This window comes from Echiichthys vipera (genome assembly GCF_963691815.1).
Source record: "Echiichthys vipera genome assembly, chromosome: 8".
NCBI classification, from domain to species: Eukaryota; Metazoa; Chordata; class Actinopteri; order Perciformes; family Trachinidae; genus Echiichthys; species Echiichthys vipera.
The window spans coordinates 8,267,661-8,285,341 of record NC_139833.1 but is presented as its reverse complement, the minus strand read 5'-3'; the positions used below and the strand labels follow the sequence as shown (position 1 = coordinate 8,285,341).

At 41.7% G+C, this 17,681-nt stretch overlaps 1 protein-coding gene across 2 annotated transcripts in view; it reads right to left on the bottom strand.

Annotated features, from left to right (window-relative positions):
* The window catches only part of slc9a1a (solute carrier family 9 member A1a), a 37,968-nt gene extending 28,814 nt beyond the window's left edge, over positions 1-9,154 (bottom strand). For both annotated transcript variants that reach the window (XM_083918113.1, XM_083918114.1), the window contains exon 1: positions 8,125-9,154. In XM_083918113.1, the coding sequence (XP_083774239.1) occupies positions 8,125-8,419 (295 nt within the window). In that variant the 5' untranslated portion in view covers positions 8,420-9,154. The remainder of the gene's footprint in view (positions 1-8,124) is intronic.
* Between the last annotated feature and the right edge of the window lie 8,527 nt (positions 9,155-17,681).

Genomic DNA, 17,681 nt, shown 5'->3' with positions numbered 1-17,681 from the left:
CCTCCAATAAGATAATTGGTTCCCAGCTGAGCATAATAGATTGCAATGACAGGGCTTCAACAGACTGTATACCCATGGTAGGGTTTTACATAATGATGCCAGTAACTGAGAGCTACTGTTATGTCAGTTTGTTATCACCTTGATTTATTACAAATGTGTGTAAAGAATTGCAAAAAAATAAAGATCCCCTCGTTGACAATTTGAATTAAGCAACACTTCTTCTATGCACATGAGCAATGGTTAAAAACCTTATGCATTTAGCATTCTCTTTAATGGAAGACAAGCATGTTGCAAGCTGACAGAGGGCAGCAGACGTCAGTGCATACGTCATGGTGTTATGGGATCCAAAGACACACGATCGGCAAACAAAGAGCATTTACTCCTACAAGTCAGACCTTGAGGGGCCTTGTGCTCAATCGATTTTGAGCAAACACTGTATATTATATCAGGCCATACGGTTGCACTACTGTACACAGGGAAAATAAACATCATCTGTAAACAGCTGAGTACAAGTGAGGGAAACCACTGAAAGAAACTGAACAAGTCCAAGAAAAGAGCCAATATCAATCTTATCCTAGAACTGATAGTTGTTGACCTAATGTAGCCCTGATAAAAATGAACTTCAAATTAGTTTATGTTGTTTTGCTATACCTTACTTTCGCTTTTACATATACAATGGTAATGGTACACAATCCTATCACAGCCATAGGATGGTTACCTGGTATTGTCTAATACACTACCGTTCAGGTAACGGTATATGGATGGAGAAAATTAAACTAGCACATCTCTAGTATTTAATCCTAATAATTGAGTTATACTAGCCTAAAGCTCATGTGCATGGGGAATTACAGAAGAAGGAATGCTTTTTACAACTTAATTCAAATAAACCTGACTAGAATGAAACACAGGCTTATTTTCAGCAATGCCCACAGGGACTGCCTCCAGTAGTGGACAGGGTTTCACAAATCCATACTCTCACACACCTGGGAGTTGCCGAGTTAAACAAACTTCTTTTCTTAGCTACTAAGTTTTTGAATACTCATAAAGCAACTCATACTTCAAAGCTCTACTATAAACTGGAAACAGAGGATGGCATGGGAAACCAAGTGAGGGGATTATTATTGTACAAGGAGTCTCATGATCCCTTGTGTGAAGTGTTTTTCCATGTGACATTAAGTGATGAGCCTGAGCCAGCTCTCGCTCCCTGAATCATGATCTATAAATAAAGGCAACAACACACTGGTATTTAAATTGAAATAAGCCAATTAAAAATTGAAAGGCATATGAAGAGTGTGATCGACACCCTTTAACCAGTAACTAAGTTAATTTTCAAGAACGCATGTACATAGTTGTGATGTAGTTTTTCGTTTGTGAAAGTTGTCCAGAAGGAAGTGGTCATAGCTACTGGGTTTCCCCCAATGTATTGCAAGCTCCATCCCTGCCGTGTGTGTGACGTGTGAGCTTTTGACAGCGTGTAACAGCGTGTGTGATGGTGAGTAAGAAGTTTGCAGTAATGTTATAGCTGAGAAAGTAGGAGTGTGTGTGTAACGTTATAGTATTGTTGTTGCAAATGCTAAAATGTGGTATTTTAGTCAAACCCCTTTCAGAAGCTGTGAAATAATACTCGGCAGCTCACATGAATGTCTTTCAGATCACAAGAATAGAAAATAATTGAACTGTTCGAATGATCAAGCTCTGCAAATTTACACAAAGCCTGTAATAAAAAGATAAGTGATACAGTCCTCAAGGAAAGAGTAAAAAGGTCATGATTGGATGGACTAACAGTATTACTGCTGTGGCCTCGAGCAGCGGCACACTCAACATTGGTTCAAAGAATGACACTCGTTCATGGATGACCAGGAGGGACAAGTGAAGACTGTGCATGCTGGACAACCGGGAAGAGAATGAGACAAAAAGCCATTTCAGCATCAACACTGGCCATTCTAAACGTAAAAAAAACTCTTCATGCAGGCCCGAGAACGAAAGGTTCAGTGGAGGAAGCCTGAAATGTCCAACCTAGGCCAAGTGGTGACAGTTAACACGTTCTTAAATCTCTCGAGCATGACTCCAATTATGGCCTTCAGTGCTCATCAAGTGAAGAGCCAAACCACGGGAGATAAGATAAGTGAAAAGGAGGGCAGTGGACTTCAAAGGCCAACTCAAGGCACACAAGTGCAGTGCTGTCAAGACATGCATGAAGGAGATAAGAGGTAAATGTACTCAATGAAAGAAAAAACTGTATTTAACATGTAGATTTTTATGCCAGTTTCTAGAACTATAAGATCACGCAGTTCATTGTAGCTGCTTGTCAATGATGGCTGACACTGTGTCTTTGCACCACTCCCTCCTGAGAGCCTTTATGCCGAAAGGTTATTGAAAATCAGCAAAGGGTAACAGCTCTTTCACTTCTGTATGTGTACCCAGTTCCAGCACAGCCTGGTACTCGCTACACAAGATCGCTCCCATAGCCAGGAACGGTGTCCTGTTGCCAGGTGACTAATTGTACACTGCTGGCAACCAAATCTGCTGGACAAAGCAAGCACAGAGGAGAGAAAACATTTAAACATTTGCTTTGTTAAATTAGGTGTTTGATTAAAACATTCATTTGATTCTTTGCCTAGAGATCGAGCTGTTATACTGGCCAACCAGCTTTACCATTGAACACTGATGTTGACACATTATGCATTTACTTCAGAGCTTGGTAGGCCTCGTTCCTGAGAACAGCGCCGCGTGAAAAACAAGCTTTTGTGAGTCATTGTTTGATTTTTTGATGCAGACCATTGAGCTCCTCAAGTTGCTTGTGCAACACCATTAATGGTTTAAATTATTAATAATGAGCTGCTGCTGGTATATTTCAGTATGATCCTTGACGCTGTATGTGCACAACGATACTACCGACTGATGTGGGCGACTCCTTGCATGGTTATTTTTCTAAGCAATAGTAATGATTGATCCTTCACAAGCACATATTACACCATGAGAAATAAATGGAAAACAATTCAGTGACAGTATCAAATGTATGTCAGCAATGCTGTACATAGTCCCTCCAGTGATAAGAGTGTTTGATGTTTTAAATGTTAAGAAAGCAAACAGGTAGAAAGATTTCATGAGACAGAAACTAAAGGACAAGTTAACATCGGTACAATCACCGTAGATACTAACAGAAGATACTTTTTTGAGGTTGTCTTGTGACAAGAGATGGGTGGAAACAACAATAGTTCAGATAAAACAGTTATGATGGTAAAGAGTCAAAGGCACTGGTCTACCCATGAAACAGAAAAAGGGGTCATTTCCATTAATCACTAGAATGTTCTTTGCCTACGACACCTAAACTGATGATGACTGCAACCCTTTGACGCAGGAAGAAAACTTCTAACCAAAGGCTCTTTACTTAAATACCTTGGCTATTAACTATATACATGGAGTAATCTTCTCTTTAAGGTAACCTAAACTTGTGTACAATGGTGTTTACCTTAGTGACACATTTACTCAAGCCTTTCCAAGGGTTTGTTTTCTTAATGAAGTACCTGGAATCTTTCCCACACAGGAAATATTGATAAAAACGATATAATAGCCCATATTTATTAATGGAACAGGTTGGATCTTTTGAAGTGGGGTGGTATTACGTGCCGCTGCCATGATCGGTTTGTGTTATTGTGTGACTTGGGTGTTTTTAAAAGGGTTACGAACTGACAAACCTAACATCCAACCAAACCAACTGATAAAGGACGCAGAAGACCAGCAACATGGAAATAAAATTGCTGTTTTTGTCAAAGGAGTCTGGTGGTTTGAAGAAAGTAATATAATGGCTGCAGATCCCTCACGGTCTGTTCGACAGCAATGTAAATTGTTGAAAATATTCTAAATATAGCATACACTATGCCCTGTCCACAGCAGTACATTGCTTAAAGTCATTGTAAGGGCTCCTGTTTGCTTCTCCGAACTAAGGGCGTGCCGACTGACATCTACTATAGTTAACTAACTGACTATGGATAAGTGCCTCATACAACCCCACCTCAAAAGAATCCCTATAAGGGATACTTGCCAATCATGTAACTTTGGACTCTACGACAACAAATGTACTGTATTCATTACACCGAGAGTCATGCGCTTCATTCAATTGTGGCCAAGAGTCTTACACTGCACATTCATAATGAGTCAAGCCTTGGTTGATTCTGGCACATTGCTTCAAATTTCAATTTCATCAACAAAATGTGATTGCGTTTTTAAAAAATATATAGGTACTGTAGCAGGAGGTACTGGGAGGGACACATACTGTTTAAAAATGATAAGGTCAACCCAGTTATAGTGATAATGTCTCACACCTAATTTTAATCAGTTGTTTACAATAGATAATGCAATCCTTTAAGGAATGGGCAGGTCTCTATGTGAACCATTTACTCACCAAACAAGCGGGTGAAACAACTGCAGCATTCTTGAAACCGTGTGAATTAGCACATGATGGGTCTCAGAAAATTAAACCTGAGTGCCGTTTACAACTTCAGCAACACACTGTGAAACTAAATTTGAGATCACAGAGTCATGTCAGGTAATTACTGGGCAAAGAAAAAGTTCTTGATGTAAAAGCCAGAAAGCCAGAAAGAACCAAAAGTATTGGCAAAGAAGCCGATAACCCTTAAACAACAATATCTGACAGTGGCTTTTCACTGCATGTGGGTAAAAAAGCAATGTTTAACAGTGATGCGTCCACTGAAGTGGCGATTCTGGATTGCCAGCCATTTAATTTGGGCTATATTTTACTAAAAAAAACATACTCTTTGCTCATTTAACGCTTTCAAAATCTGCACACTGTACACTTATAGTGGAGTGGTTCACTCCCAAACCTCTTGACCTGAGTACACCCACGCTGTCCCAGGAATGAATGAATATAGTCTTCTGCATTTACCCTTTTATCAATTCCTGCTGTGTAGATAAACTACAAAAGCAAAGCAACAGATAACCTGGACATTTAAAAAATATATGAATTTCCAATTCTACTTATTGCATGCGCTTGAATAGATATTGTTTTTACACAAATGTAGTGAGTATAGCATTCACAGTAGCTGTCATTTTGCACTTTACCTGTAACTACAAATACTACGAGTCTGTTAATAATAAACAAAGTTGATAACCGTTTCAATTCTTTATTTGCACTGCAAGAAAATTCTCGACAACCACAGCAATAAAACTGCAGCCCGACACAGAACATGAATGATATATCACTGCACTTCAAAGCACGGTCTGGCTCTTATTGTATTGTTTTATGAATGTCTATCTGATGCAACACTGCACAAAGTAGGGCACTAGCAATCGAAAATGTCTTCATGTTTTGCATTCTTGTTAAACAGATTCATATTAGAGCGTCACAAATTAGCTAAACAATACTTCTCATTACACTTTGACTCCAGATTGCAGTTTAATAAAAACTGCACTCGGGGAACAGCAACTCTGTAGGTAATGCTGTGTGGCTTTCATGGAGTGTCACGCTGAAGCAACACACCTTCCCTTCAAATTGTTTGGACAGTTGAATTATAAATGGAAGGTGAGACTAACTGGACTTGAAAGACATGTTACAAGGATATTCGCTGGGACGAGGGAACTCTGGAACCAAGCAGTTTCACAGCCACCAGTAATTAAGGGTGTGTCCCTCTGCCCACTCATGTATTTCATGTGAATGTTATCATATTCAACCAAACCGGAGGTCAACATGAAAGTCAGAGCCTGGTGGGTGGTTGATGGGACTATAAACGAAGAATTACAACCTACAACAGCGTGCTGTAACTGTAGTGAAGGCTTGTTCATGAGTTTCTTGTTACATATTACACTGACGAAATAAAAGTGGAACAAGGTCATTTAAATAAAGGTTTAGTAGCATGAATTTGTTCCTAAGCAGGCAACCATCCTCTAAACACAATATGTAGTAGGAATCCAGTTATATTTATATATACATATTCATATATAAGTCACAGGATAATAAAAAAATAGTGATATTGATGAATGAATGTATGCAAGACACTGATCTGTATCCTAAAAGGAGCCATAATATAAGATGTCCCCAAGGACATATTCTCGGTGAAATCACATCCCCTGGGTTTGGATTTATATGGACTGTTTTTGCACTGGGAATAATCAATTCAAGAAAAGTATTTGTGTGAAAAATAAGGACAGAAAGGCACCACGCACACCGACAGGGGTGCTTAAGAGATAAATGGGCCGTGGGTATGCTTTAAGTCTTGTAAGATATGAGGTCCATGAACACGATTCAGACGCTGTGCCAAGGCTGAGCAGTGTAGCAGACACGCTGAATTACTCACAGCCCATTTCCAGCCACACTGCGATAATCAGAGGCTTAAGGTCACCAATGCCTACCACTGTCAGTGCACACACTCACCCTGTCTCATTTATTTTCTGGCTCCTGTACTTCCATCATTCCTGTCACTCACTCTCTCCTTATCCTCGTCTCTCATCACTCCATGCCCTTGAGATGCGTCCTTACAGAGAGCTACCTGAGCAAGGTGGTCCCTCTCTGCCTGTTTTCTCCCCAGAAACACTGGGCCTCTCGCCCAGACAGTGAGGCAGTATCCTCCCTGACTACAGGCGGGTGCTCTGTCAGGTCCGTGATGTCACAGGCAACTGACAAACTGCTGGCTCTTGGGAAAAAGATACCAGAGAACAATGCGGTGTTTTGTGAAAAGCAGGGAGAAAAGAGGAAAGAAAGGAAATTCCTGAGGAGTGGAGAAAAAAAGGAGCAACAAATTGTGGGGACACAGAAGTCACTAAAGCAATTCCTTCAACGTTTCACATCAATCTTTAAGTGGTTAAACTTAAATGACACTTTTGAGACATTCTTCGCGACAGAGACACAAGGCTTTGGCTCACAAAAGCATAGCAGGAGGTTTCCCTGGCAATGTTGAAAACTTGCCAAATAGCTGCAGTCCAACATCCAGACTGTTGAACCACGCTGCTTAGTCATCACTGGAACAAGGAGTAAGGACAGCACTAGCAAAATACCCTCTCGGCATGATGGCTGACAGATCTGATGAGTAACCTGCATGAACAGCAATATTGATTTACCCTCTGGGTCACTGAGTTAATTGAGCTATTCTGGGCCAACTTGGTATTTCAGCAAACCAGTGGCATCTTTAACTGGTATACAGAGTACAGACGACGGGCTAGACTAGCGGTCAGCACATATCTTGGAACTGTGAAAATTGATAGGTTTGATCTTTCTGTTAATCATTGTGAGCAGGTATGTCTATGTGCAGATGTTGTAAAAGGCTCTGAATCAATCATATCAGTTATTCTATCTCTGCTATCTCTGCTGGAGTTGTGTGAACCCAGACTTTTCTTCCAGCATGTGACTCTACCTTTTTTTTCATATGCAGGCAATTGAGCATTTGAGCAAACTGGCTGCAATTGTGCCAACGTACCTGCTGTGACACCTGTGGGGTCTCCCCTGTGTTACCTCAAGGATTTCCCCTCAAAGTGGGCTCTGTCTTCCCTCAGCCTTATGAAATCTTGCCCCCCATCGAAATTAGGCCCCGTTCCCTCATTTCTATGAAATTTCCCCCGCATCAAAGTCAGGCTCTATGTTCCCTCGTGATCTCGATCTCAATTTTAGGAAATTGTGTATGGTGGTAGATCCCACTTAAGGCTCAAATACCCTCAACTTTAAATACGGACACAGATACAGACGGATCCGATTGAACACTCAGCGTGGATTTTGTCCACATTTGTGCACTTTTGCTGGATGCTTCTGAATACAGACTCGTAATTTCACTCAAGAACTGATAGTGCAAGTGAGGGAAAAGATGTTTAAGTCTGAGCTAAGTTGAATTGTTTTCCCTACAGTGTTCATGAATGAAACTTGAGTGGGGAATAATCTTTCTTAGTTCCTCAATATTTCTTCCTTGAGATTTTTTGCAGGATCACTTTTCTAAGCTTCTGTTTTTCATCTGTCAAAACACGTGAAAGGCAGGTGAGATTATAATATCATTTTTAATCTGAGGGAGCATGATAGGGCTGGGGGGAACATAGTCAGCTCCCACACCTGCTGGTAGCCAACCTATAACCTAACCCTCAGCTGACATTTCCTGGAAAGGGTGCACGTACGTTAACACTCACCCAATTTCATTAACGAGGCCAGCAGCACCCATAGTGAGATTTCAAAGGGCATCTTTATGTGATGGTAGTCGAGGTCGAGCACAGGGAAGGCTTTTTTAGTGTAGTTATGACTCCCTTCCTCCTCTTTGTGGTTGTCTATACTTCCTTGGTGGCTGACATCCGGGGAGCTGGCAGCACCGAGAGGAAGAACGGAGCCCTCCAGTAGCACCAGAACCATCAGCAGGAGCAGCCCCCGCTCCGGTAAACCCTTCCCGATGCCAGCCGGGCTGTATGAAACTGTCCGTGTCGAAGGCATGTTTGTTTGAACCAATAGAGACGTTGAATATGAAGTTTGGTAAAAGTCCAGTGTGTAAAGGAAGCAAGTTCAAGGAAGTTGAATGCAACGTTGTAACGTCACGTTAACCTCAATTCAACCTGTCGAACATCCCAACTGACTTTTAACGGTCGAGGTCGACTAGTTCAAACCGAACCGAACGTCCATTCTGTCAGCTGACGTTAGCTGCGTTGTTGCTCGTATCCAGGTGAACCGTCGCACCGACCCCACACAGGCCGTTGGGCGAAAGCAGGAAACGCCAATATGCTGGAAAGAGTTTATTATTTTTTCTTAAACAACACATATAGATATGCTGTTAAAAAGCAAACCTATAGCCTATTCGGTGGGGGGGTTTACAGCGGTGTTTCACAAGTTTCTGTGTCAGTGACTATGAACGTCCTCCTCGGTGAAAGATGTCATGTTGATGCTGGAGCGGCATCCCCCTCCACGCCTCTTCTTCCCTTCCGACTGCCCGAGAAACACGTCCGTGAGGCGGCGTCGCTCAAATACTGACCTTGATAAGAAGCCACACTGCTGCCACATTTTGCCGCGCACCCAATGTGTTTAAACTTTTTGATATTAATGTCCGTGTATGCGGCATTTCCACCGTCTTCCTAGGAGGGCAAGACCTTGGTTGGTGGGCTGAGTCCAGAGGGAGGATGGAGGGAAGACTCGGGGTGTGCTCTGCCCCTTCTTCAGAGGCTTGTCCTGGGTTGTCAAGCCAAATGAAGACTGCTCCTGTCTGTGGTGGTGTTTAGCTCCATACAACCTTCAAACGCACACCCTTTCGCGGAGGTTTGGTGTATGGGAGGAGGAGGAGGAGGAGGAGGAGAAGGAGTAGAGTGGAAGGGGAGGGGGGATGGCCGACTATAGTGACACCTATAGGAATGGAGGGTTAAGGTTTCATGCCTTATGAGGTAGAAATATAAAAGGCTAGCATCTCCAAATTCATTACACATCTGTTCTTGAATGGGATATGGGATAACAAAAAGCTTGCGTTTGAAAAGGAGCAGGCAGAAAAATAGTGCTTATATAGTCCTGCCCCCACTTTACGCAATTACAGAATCAAATATGTATATACAGTGGATGTATGTATACTGCATAAGAGTCGTCTCATCTCATCTCATCTTCAGCAGCTTATCCGGGGTGGGGTCGCAGGGGCAGCAGCTTTAGCAGGGGACCCCAAACTTCCCTTTCCCGGGCCACATTTGTCTTTGTGTCTTTGTCTTAATGGCAGTAATCTGATACTGTTCTAATCTCATAGGGATGATGCTTTCTAGCTTTCACAGGGAGGTCAAAGGTCAGGATCAATCACAGACTACAGCCCAGAGGACATATTTTGTCCTCAAGGACACTGAACCAAAATGCTGTAGGTGCACGCTGTCACTGAAGCTGTAAAGGAATATTTCTGATTTTTTGAAGTAGGTTGTATGAGGTAATCCTCCATAGTCAGTGTGTTACCTACAGTAGATGGTGGTCAATTCAATTTAATTAAATTCAATTTTATTTATAGTGCCAAATCATAACAAAAGTTATCTTAGGACACTTTACAAACTAGGTAAAAACCACACTCTATGACTTATTTATGATAAACATAGACCCAACAATTCCCCCGTAGAGTACGGTGGCAACGAAAATCTTCACTATAACAGGCAGGAACATCAGACAGACCCAGCTCTGTGGAGGACGCACATCCGTCTTGACCGGTTGGGGAGGTCCCTGAGGTCAGCACACCTCCGGACCGGAGGACAAGCACAGAACAAGAAATGATGAATGCATTCGGCTGTGAACAGGGGCAGCAGCAAAACCTACCTTAGCCCCGCCTAAAAGAAAATCTATATCAGTTTAAGTTTACATGTATAGAACATTTTCACCGCTTTACTTTACCATTAGACAGTCTGTTTACACAGACTCCATTAACAAAAACAGTAGTTTTACCTCGCATTACATGGGAGTTGCTCGTCTACCCCTGCCTCAATCAGGCAGTGTATTTGTGTTATGGTGTGACTTTGGTGTTTTTAAAGGTCTAAGAACTAACAGAACTAACAAACTAACTAGTCATTGAAGGCAGTGGTAGACCAGTAACTTCCATGTTCTACAAGGTAAAAAGGTTTCTGTTTTTGTCAATGGAGTCTGGTGGCTGTGAGGAGAGCAATATAATAACTTAAGTCCCCCCTGCATAAACTTGAAAAGGGCTGTGTGATGGCAAGGTAAAGCAGTGAAAACTAAATACATTGCTAAACTTCCCTACCCGTCCTCCCTCCCGCTTCTCCAAACAGGGTGTGACAACCGCCATTTATTGTAGGTAGGCTAATAATCACTGCTCCATACAACCCTACTACCCTACTTAATTTACCATTTTCACATTTATTCACCACCTTGATAATTGTGTGACTGCCCTGTTGAACATGTTTACTAAAGCAGCCAGTTACACAAGTGTCATTATATGACACTGGCTCATAATCCAGCACTGATCACATGGGTAAAACCATGGAAGTGAACGTTCTGTCTTAATCTCAGAATCTATAAAAAATTAGTTTGAGGACATCAGGCAGCTCCATGATCTGAATACTTATTAGGCATTATGAGCAGTGATATTCACAATGGCTGGCTGAGGAGTGGGGGTGCATATATTTACAGAAATTGACTTTAACTATAAATGTCCTTTAAGGGCATTATGTTTGTTTAAGAGGTCGGGGGTCATTTCCAGCTACCAGGGCAGGTTTAATACATTGCTCAAAGACATTTAAGAAGACCAAATGCATGCTATATTGAACCAAGACGCTAATGTTCAAAGATAGTCATAATAATCAGTATACATTTACCTGTTTTTGTCCCTGGTGTGTATCTGTGGGAGTGGCTTTGGAAACGACTTGAATTACAAGTTCAAGGTTATGACTCAACATGGGCTACTAGAGAATTTCCAAGCACACCTTCCTGATTTAGTAACATATAACCCCCATATAACAAAAGCATTGCCTTGAAGCAGGCCTGCTAAAGGTTGCTCGTGTTGACATGATAGTACAGGCTCATCAAGCCAGTTATGTTGACCCTGTGCCAGCACGAGTGCAACCCTAAGTGCATAAAGTAGAGCTGCAATAGTTAGTCCATAAAGGGCCCACTGTATGATTGTAATGAGCATTTTTTTCTTTTTCATTTGGACATCTTATATACTAGTAATTGAGAAAATATATGGCTGATAATGTAAATAATTGCCAGTTGCAACTCTCATAATCAGATCTACTTCTACACCACTATTGCTTTTTAATAATTCAAGATTAAAGATTCAAGAAACTTTATTTATCCCGAGGGAAATTATTGTGCAACAGTTTCAAAACAAAGATGGGAAAGGATCAGAGTGACAATAAGCATAAAAACGTAAATCAAATCAAAATAAAGCTTACATCAAATAAATCAAACAATGAACCAAGTGTGACAGAGTGCAACAGACATTGTGGTTAAACGTAGGTATTTACAATATACAACAATACGCACTGTGCAGTTTAGCAGCAGATTGAAATAAAATAAGTACAAACTAGATAAGTGATAAAGAGCGATAAGTGATAACAGTGTTAAAAATGTAGCAGCATTTCCTACAGAACTAAGTTACAGTAAGTTACAGTAAAGTACAGTGAAGTGTAGCAGCATTTCTTACTGAAGTAATTTTACAATACAACTAAATAAAGTGATCAACAACCCATTTGTCTCAACTGTGATCTAACATGAAATTACAATAATAACTGTCTAAAGTGCCTTGAGTCGCCAACAATTAGGTCAACGAAGAGACACATGGGTTGATTATAGTTTTGTGCTCAAATAACTGCTTTGCGTTTGGCCAGGGAGGACAAGACTAAAGACACTAATTAATCTCAGGCAAAACTGCTAAACAAACATGGATTGTATAATGTCTAGTCTTTCAGATTTCTCCTGGGTGCAGCATTAATAAGGTATGGTCAGTGTTCATAACAGTGTTCTGCACAATACACACACATCTAGATCTACACCTATCTACATCACAGCCACAGTCAGAGTTCAGGCGACAAACTGTCTATGCCAATAGCAATTTCTGTCTGTGTCTTTATCACTCTTTATGACTCTAAGGTGTTCTTTATTTTACAGCCTCCTGTTGCTATAGGGCTAAATAGTTACCACGGATGATTGGTAAACACCCCCTAACCCTGAACTTTGGTCACTGCTAAGTCTTGTGGAGGGCGTAGAAGCCATGGGCCTCCTCTGATCAATAAGTCCCAATTTAATTCTATGCAAACTGTACATAGTGATCTTTAAAGCATACTGTTTTAGCCATTAATATATAATAATACAGCATACTTATTTGTTTGGTGGTGGTTATCACTGTCTCCTCACAGTTCCTGGTTCGAATCCCGGCAGGGGCCCTTCTCTGTGGAGTTTGAATGTTCTCCCCGTGTCTGCGTGGGTTTTCTCCAGGTTCTCCGGTTTCCTCCCACAGTCCAAAGACATGCACGTGTTAGGTTAATTGATGACTCTAAAATTGCCCGTAGGTGTGAATGGTTGTCCGTCTCTGTTCGTCTCTATGTGCCCTGTGATAGACTGCCGTTCTGTCCAGGGTGTACCCCGCCTCACGCCCGATGTCAGCTGGGATCGGCTCCAGCCCCCAGCGACCCCGACAGGGACAAGCGGTTGAAGATGAATGAATGAATGAATGAATTTAATTTTGCTGCTTCAGTTGCAGGGCCCTGGCATTGTGCGTGCTGGCTCACTGTCACACTGCCATAGCTCACACTGGAAAAACTTGAATAGAACAAAACCATTAATGTTTTTAGTGACACCGGTGCTTCTCCTACTGTGCACATTTAAAGTGTGCCATTTTAAGGTGTGAGTAGCACATACATTTCCTCTGTGCACTGTTGGACAGTAGTTTAGATCCACAGAACATACATTTTCAGAGGTTTTTATTATGCATCCTGACAGCTTTGATTGCTTAGAATTCATATGAAATTGGGTGTCACTAGCCGTTTGTTTTCATGAGATAACAAAAAGCTTATTTCTGTCTTATTTCAATTTTAACAGGCCACTGTGTTAAAGTGAGTTAGTTGAAGTTGAAGCAAACAACAACTGACACTGCAGCACATTCTGTTAAGTCAGGCTAGGTTAGCTATTTTGCTGACCCACAGAAATGAGCTGAGCTGAGCTGAATTAGTGGTCATGATAATAGTTACAGCATGCCTCAGGGCTCGGTTCATGTCCCCATCTTTATCACAAATGTCATTATGTCTGCAGCATCTGCACCGTTTGAGAGGAGGGCTTCACTAATAGTACTTGTACATGTCATTTGTGGGGGGCGCTGTTAGTTATGCTGATGCTGCCACTGATAGTGTCACTTTTATCTTGCCAAGATTTATGTTATTGTGTGTTTTTTACCCTGTGTGTCTATTTTGCTATGTTTCTTAATGAATTGGTCTTATAATAAATGAAGGTCAAACTAAGGTCTCGTCCTTTCACTTCGATGAGGACCTATTTCAGAGTTGCTTCCTCTTTAATTTCAGTCTATTTTTAAGGAGGGTTAACGCTGTACTTATCGCTACTGCACAGTGACTTTGCAACAGAACGTGTGTCCCGTACCAGGCATGACTTTACAAACCAATTTGTAAATTATCCCCCGTACAAAACAGGAGGTAATCTCAGTCAATGTTGGAACGCATAAAAGCACACACGCTCTCTTTAAACTCTGATGTGGTGAGGTTGCGATGCCAAGCGCTTTGATGCAAGATCCCAGATTTCTACAACATGATTCCAAACGTCATCAAAACCTTGGAGAAAATAATAGGAGGCATGATGCTGTGGTTAGCAGATATGAGGGAGATTTCTCTGGACAGAGGTAAACATATGCCTAGATTGCTGAGACATATAAAAAAAAAAAAGACTGTGCTTGAAGGCCAGATGAACCAGAAGCCCTTTTGGGTTGGATGCTGTAGTCAAGGCCACTCAGTACCCTGAAGCCAGAAACTCAGACCTGATCAAAGATGAATTGTACTAAAATAAATCCACAGCCTGAAGAAACAGGAGCTGCATGTTGAAACCTTTGTATCCATCCAAGATCAGGCAGAAACTATTTTATTGAACCTAGCGAAAAAGCCTAGATTAGTTGCTTATGGGAGGCTTTCTTTCCCATTCCTGAAGCTAAAGAAAGTCCAGTCTCAGTGATAGAAGTCTGAACTGTGCAATTACACAATTTCAGATCATAAAACTCTACCAGCTCACCCTAACCCCAAAACATTTATATGTCTGCTTTGAAGTTTCTATTTTCTGCCTTTATCTGCATGGAGCTAGTCACGTGTGTGTCTTCTCCCACGAACGAACCACACACTGTGGAACAAAACAAGTCAATTATTGCCAGCCAGGCAGCATTTGAACCTTTCATACAGAGGGAAAAAAAAGATGGCTGCAATTTTTCCATTTCCATCGGATTTAAAAACAAGACAATTGACATGCTTTGTGGGGTTTTTGTCTTTGTTTGCTTCTTTCATTTTTAAAAAGTGACTCAAAGTGTTCAGAATCTCGTATGTATCGAGATAAACAGACCACAAACACGTTACATTAAGCTACATGGGACCTTAAATCCAGCTTTACATATACAGTACATGCTGGTTACAAAGAGTCGGATTATATCAATAACTCATACATCGAATTTACAGCAAAACTGCTTTTTCCAATCCCCTGTTCAATCCCCTGTGCTTCTGTCTGCACTGTTATGTGTTCTTGGCTGTGCGACTTCACATTAGAGGCTAGCCGCAGGACCCAGAGCTGTCAGCTCCTGGTCGAAGATGATGACCCAGTGGGGACCTGGGGTGAAACTTTGAAAAAAAAAAACCTCAACCCCAAATCAGATGGTGACATGAAACCACCTGGTATAAGCTCTGTAAATGATGACGAGCTCTGACAGCATGTCTGTCAGCAGGCACAGATGCAAAATATTTTGACGGTTTTAAACGCACTCTGGACACCCTGTGGCAGAGGTGGTTATTTGGGGATTCGCAGCGTTAACACTCACTTCTGACATAGAGCTGAAGCATCTGAATAATGTCCAGTTCTCACGCTGTGCTTTGCTACAAAACTCTTCTCCTCCACTTTCCTTTCAGCCCTTGCAAATATCACTGCTCTAACTAATGCCAGATCACATCACTGCTTGATAAGTATACAATAGCTCCTGCAGACCACTGGAGTCCGTAGGGTATAATTTCGCTCATCTTAGATTAAGGCGATGTGATATTTTCCTAATTATGGCCATCTGGTCATGGCATGCTAAGGGTCAGACAATGATCCAAATAATGGCTCTGACGTAATCTGGTGGCTGCTCGGAATCGACATAACCGTTGTAATGTTTTCAGCAGCTTACTGTAGCTCACAGCACGCTGCAGGCAATCATTTAAAGTTATTATAATGTGGGGCCTGAAGAAACACCGCGTACAGCAGGAGGTCTTTTCTTCACTTAAATAAATACTCAAATACGTGTGTGCAGAATAGTGTGCTCCAATATCTGAACTGCAAGAGTAACAGTGCAGCATGTCACATCAGTCTTAAAGGGGATTTTACACATCAAAGTCTGTTTACAGGTCTTTGAGGTTACTATTATAAAGTGATCCTGAGGGATCTGCATTTAGTATGATAAATTGCCTCACAGTATTTCACTTGAGTCATTATCAGCTCAACAGGGAAAGACAAAAGTAAGACCTATAGCCTGCTTCTCATCTCTGCTTAAACCTAGCAGCTTGAAGCTACAGTAGCCATAGCCATAGTAACCATAATAAATCTCAGACTGAACTGTCTTCGACTGTTACATCGTGGGTAATGTACTTGCCAGGATTTGCCAAGAAAGAAGGACTGTCCAACATTGTTATACGAGTGCAATGCTAAATTGGTAGAGTACTCTTTTAATCACTATGAAATGTGGGTTGGGTTGTCTCATACTTCTCTTTAATCATTGTCCTTCAGCGTTTCTTTCTGTTCTGGGTTCAAACGGCAAGACAAAGATGAAGAAATGCATTTGCGACATTGACGGTTTAGGAAACAAATAAAGAAGTTACAAAACCAACCAAATGCACGATGTGGTTGATATGATGTCACAGGTTTATCTGTTTCATTTGTGATGGGTTAACACTCACTGCCTCTCCACTGCGGCATGGGATTCATTAATTAGATAGCAAGCTTCGATCCCTCCTTCCCTCACCATCCTCTGTTCCTCTCTCATCTTCTACTTTTATGGCAAAGGAAGAGGTAGACATGCAGAAAAGGGAGCTGGGTTGGACTTAAACCTGAACCACATCAGTAAGGACTGAGCTTTAATAGAACATGCTCTACCCTGTAAGCTACCACCAGGGCGCCCCACCAAAGAAGACAAGTATGATGCTGCATTGTTGCATTGCATTGTTGTATTGTATTCATCTGAATCTTATGCGGTTACAAGCGGCCGAAATGGGTTTTCTCAGGAGGGTGGCTGGAGTCTCCCTTAGAGATAGGGTGAGAAGTTCAGCCATCCGTGAGGAACTCGGAGTAGAGCCGCTGCTGCTTTGCGTTGAAAGGAGCCAGTTGAGGTGGTTTTGGCATCTAGTAAGGATGCCCCCTGGGCGCCTCCCTAGGGAGGTTTTCCAGGCCCGTCCAGCTGGGAGGAGGCCTCGGGGAAGACCCAGGACCAGGTGGAGAGATTATATCTCCACACTGGCCTGTGATCGCCTCGGGATCCCCCAGTTAGAGCTGGTTAATGTGGCCCGGGAAAGGGAAGTTTGGGGTCCCCTGCTAAAGCTGCTGCCCCTGCGACCCGACCCCGGATAAGCAGATGAAGATGAGATGAGATGAGATGAATCTTATGCAGTATACACACATCCACTGTATATACATATTTTATTCTGTAATTACGTAAAGCGGGGGCAGGACTATATAAGCACTATTTTTCTGCCTGCTCCTTTTCAAACGCAAACTTTTTGTTTCTTTGATGGAATCAATCAGAATTGATGAATCTGTTGTATCTTTGTGTTTTTAACTATTTTTTTCTGTAACAGTGTGTTGAGTGTTTGAAATAAATAAAAATGTATGTAAAAAAAAAAAAGAAAATACACTGAGTCACTGAGACTGTCTTGTGGTGGTGCAGTACCACCTCCCAAAGTCAACCAGATGTCATTGTTTGCAATTGTGAAAATGTGCACATTCAGCTCTCGGCCTGAAGGTGGTGCCGTCAGTCTGGAAATATTCAATGACACAGCATTAAGGT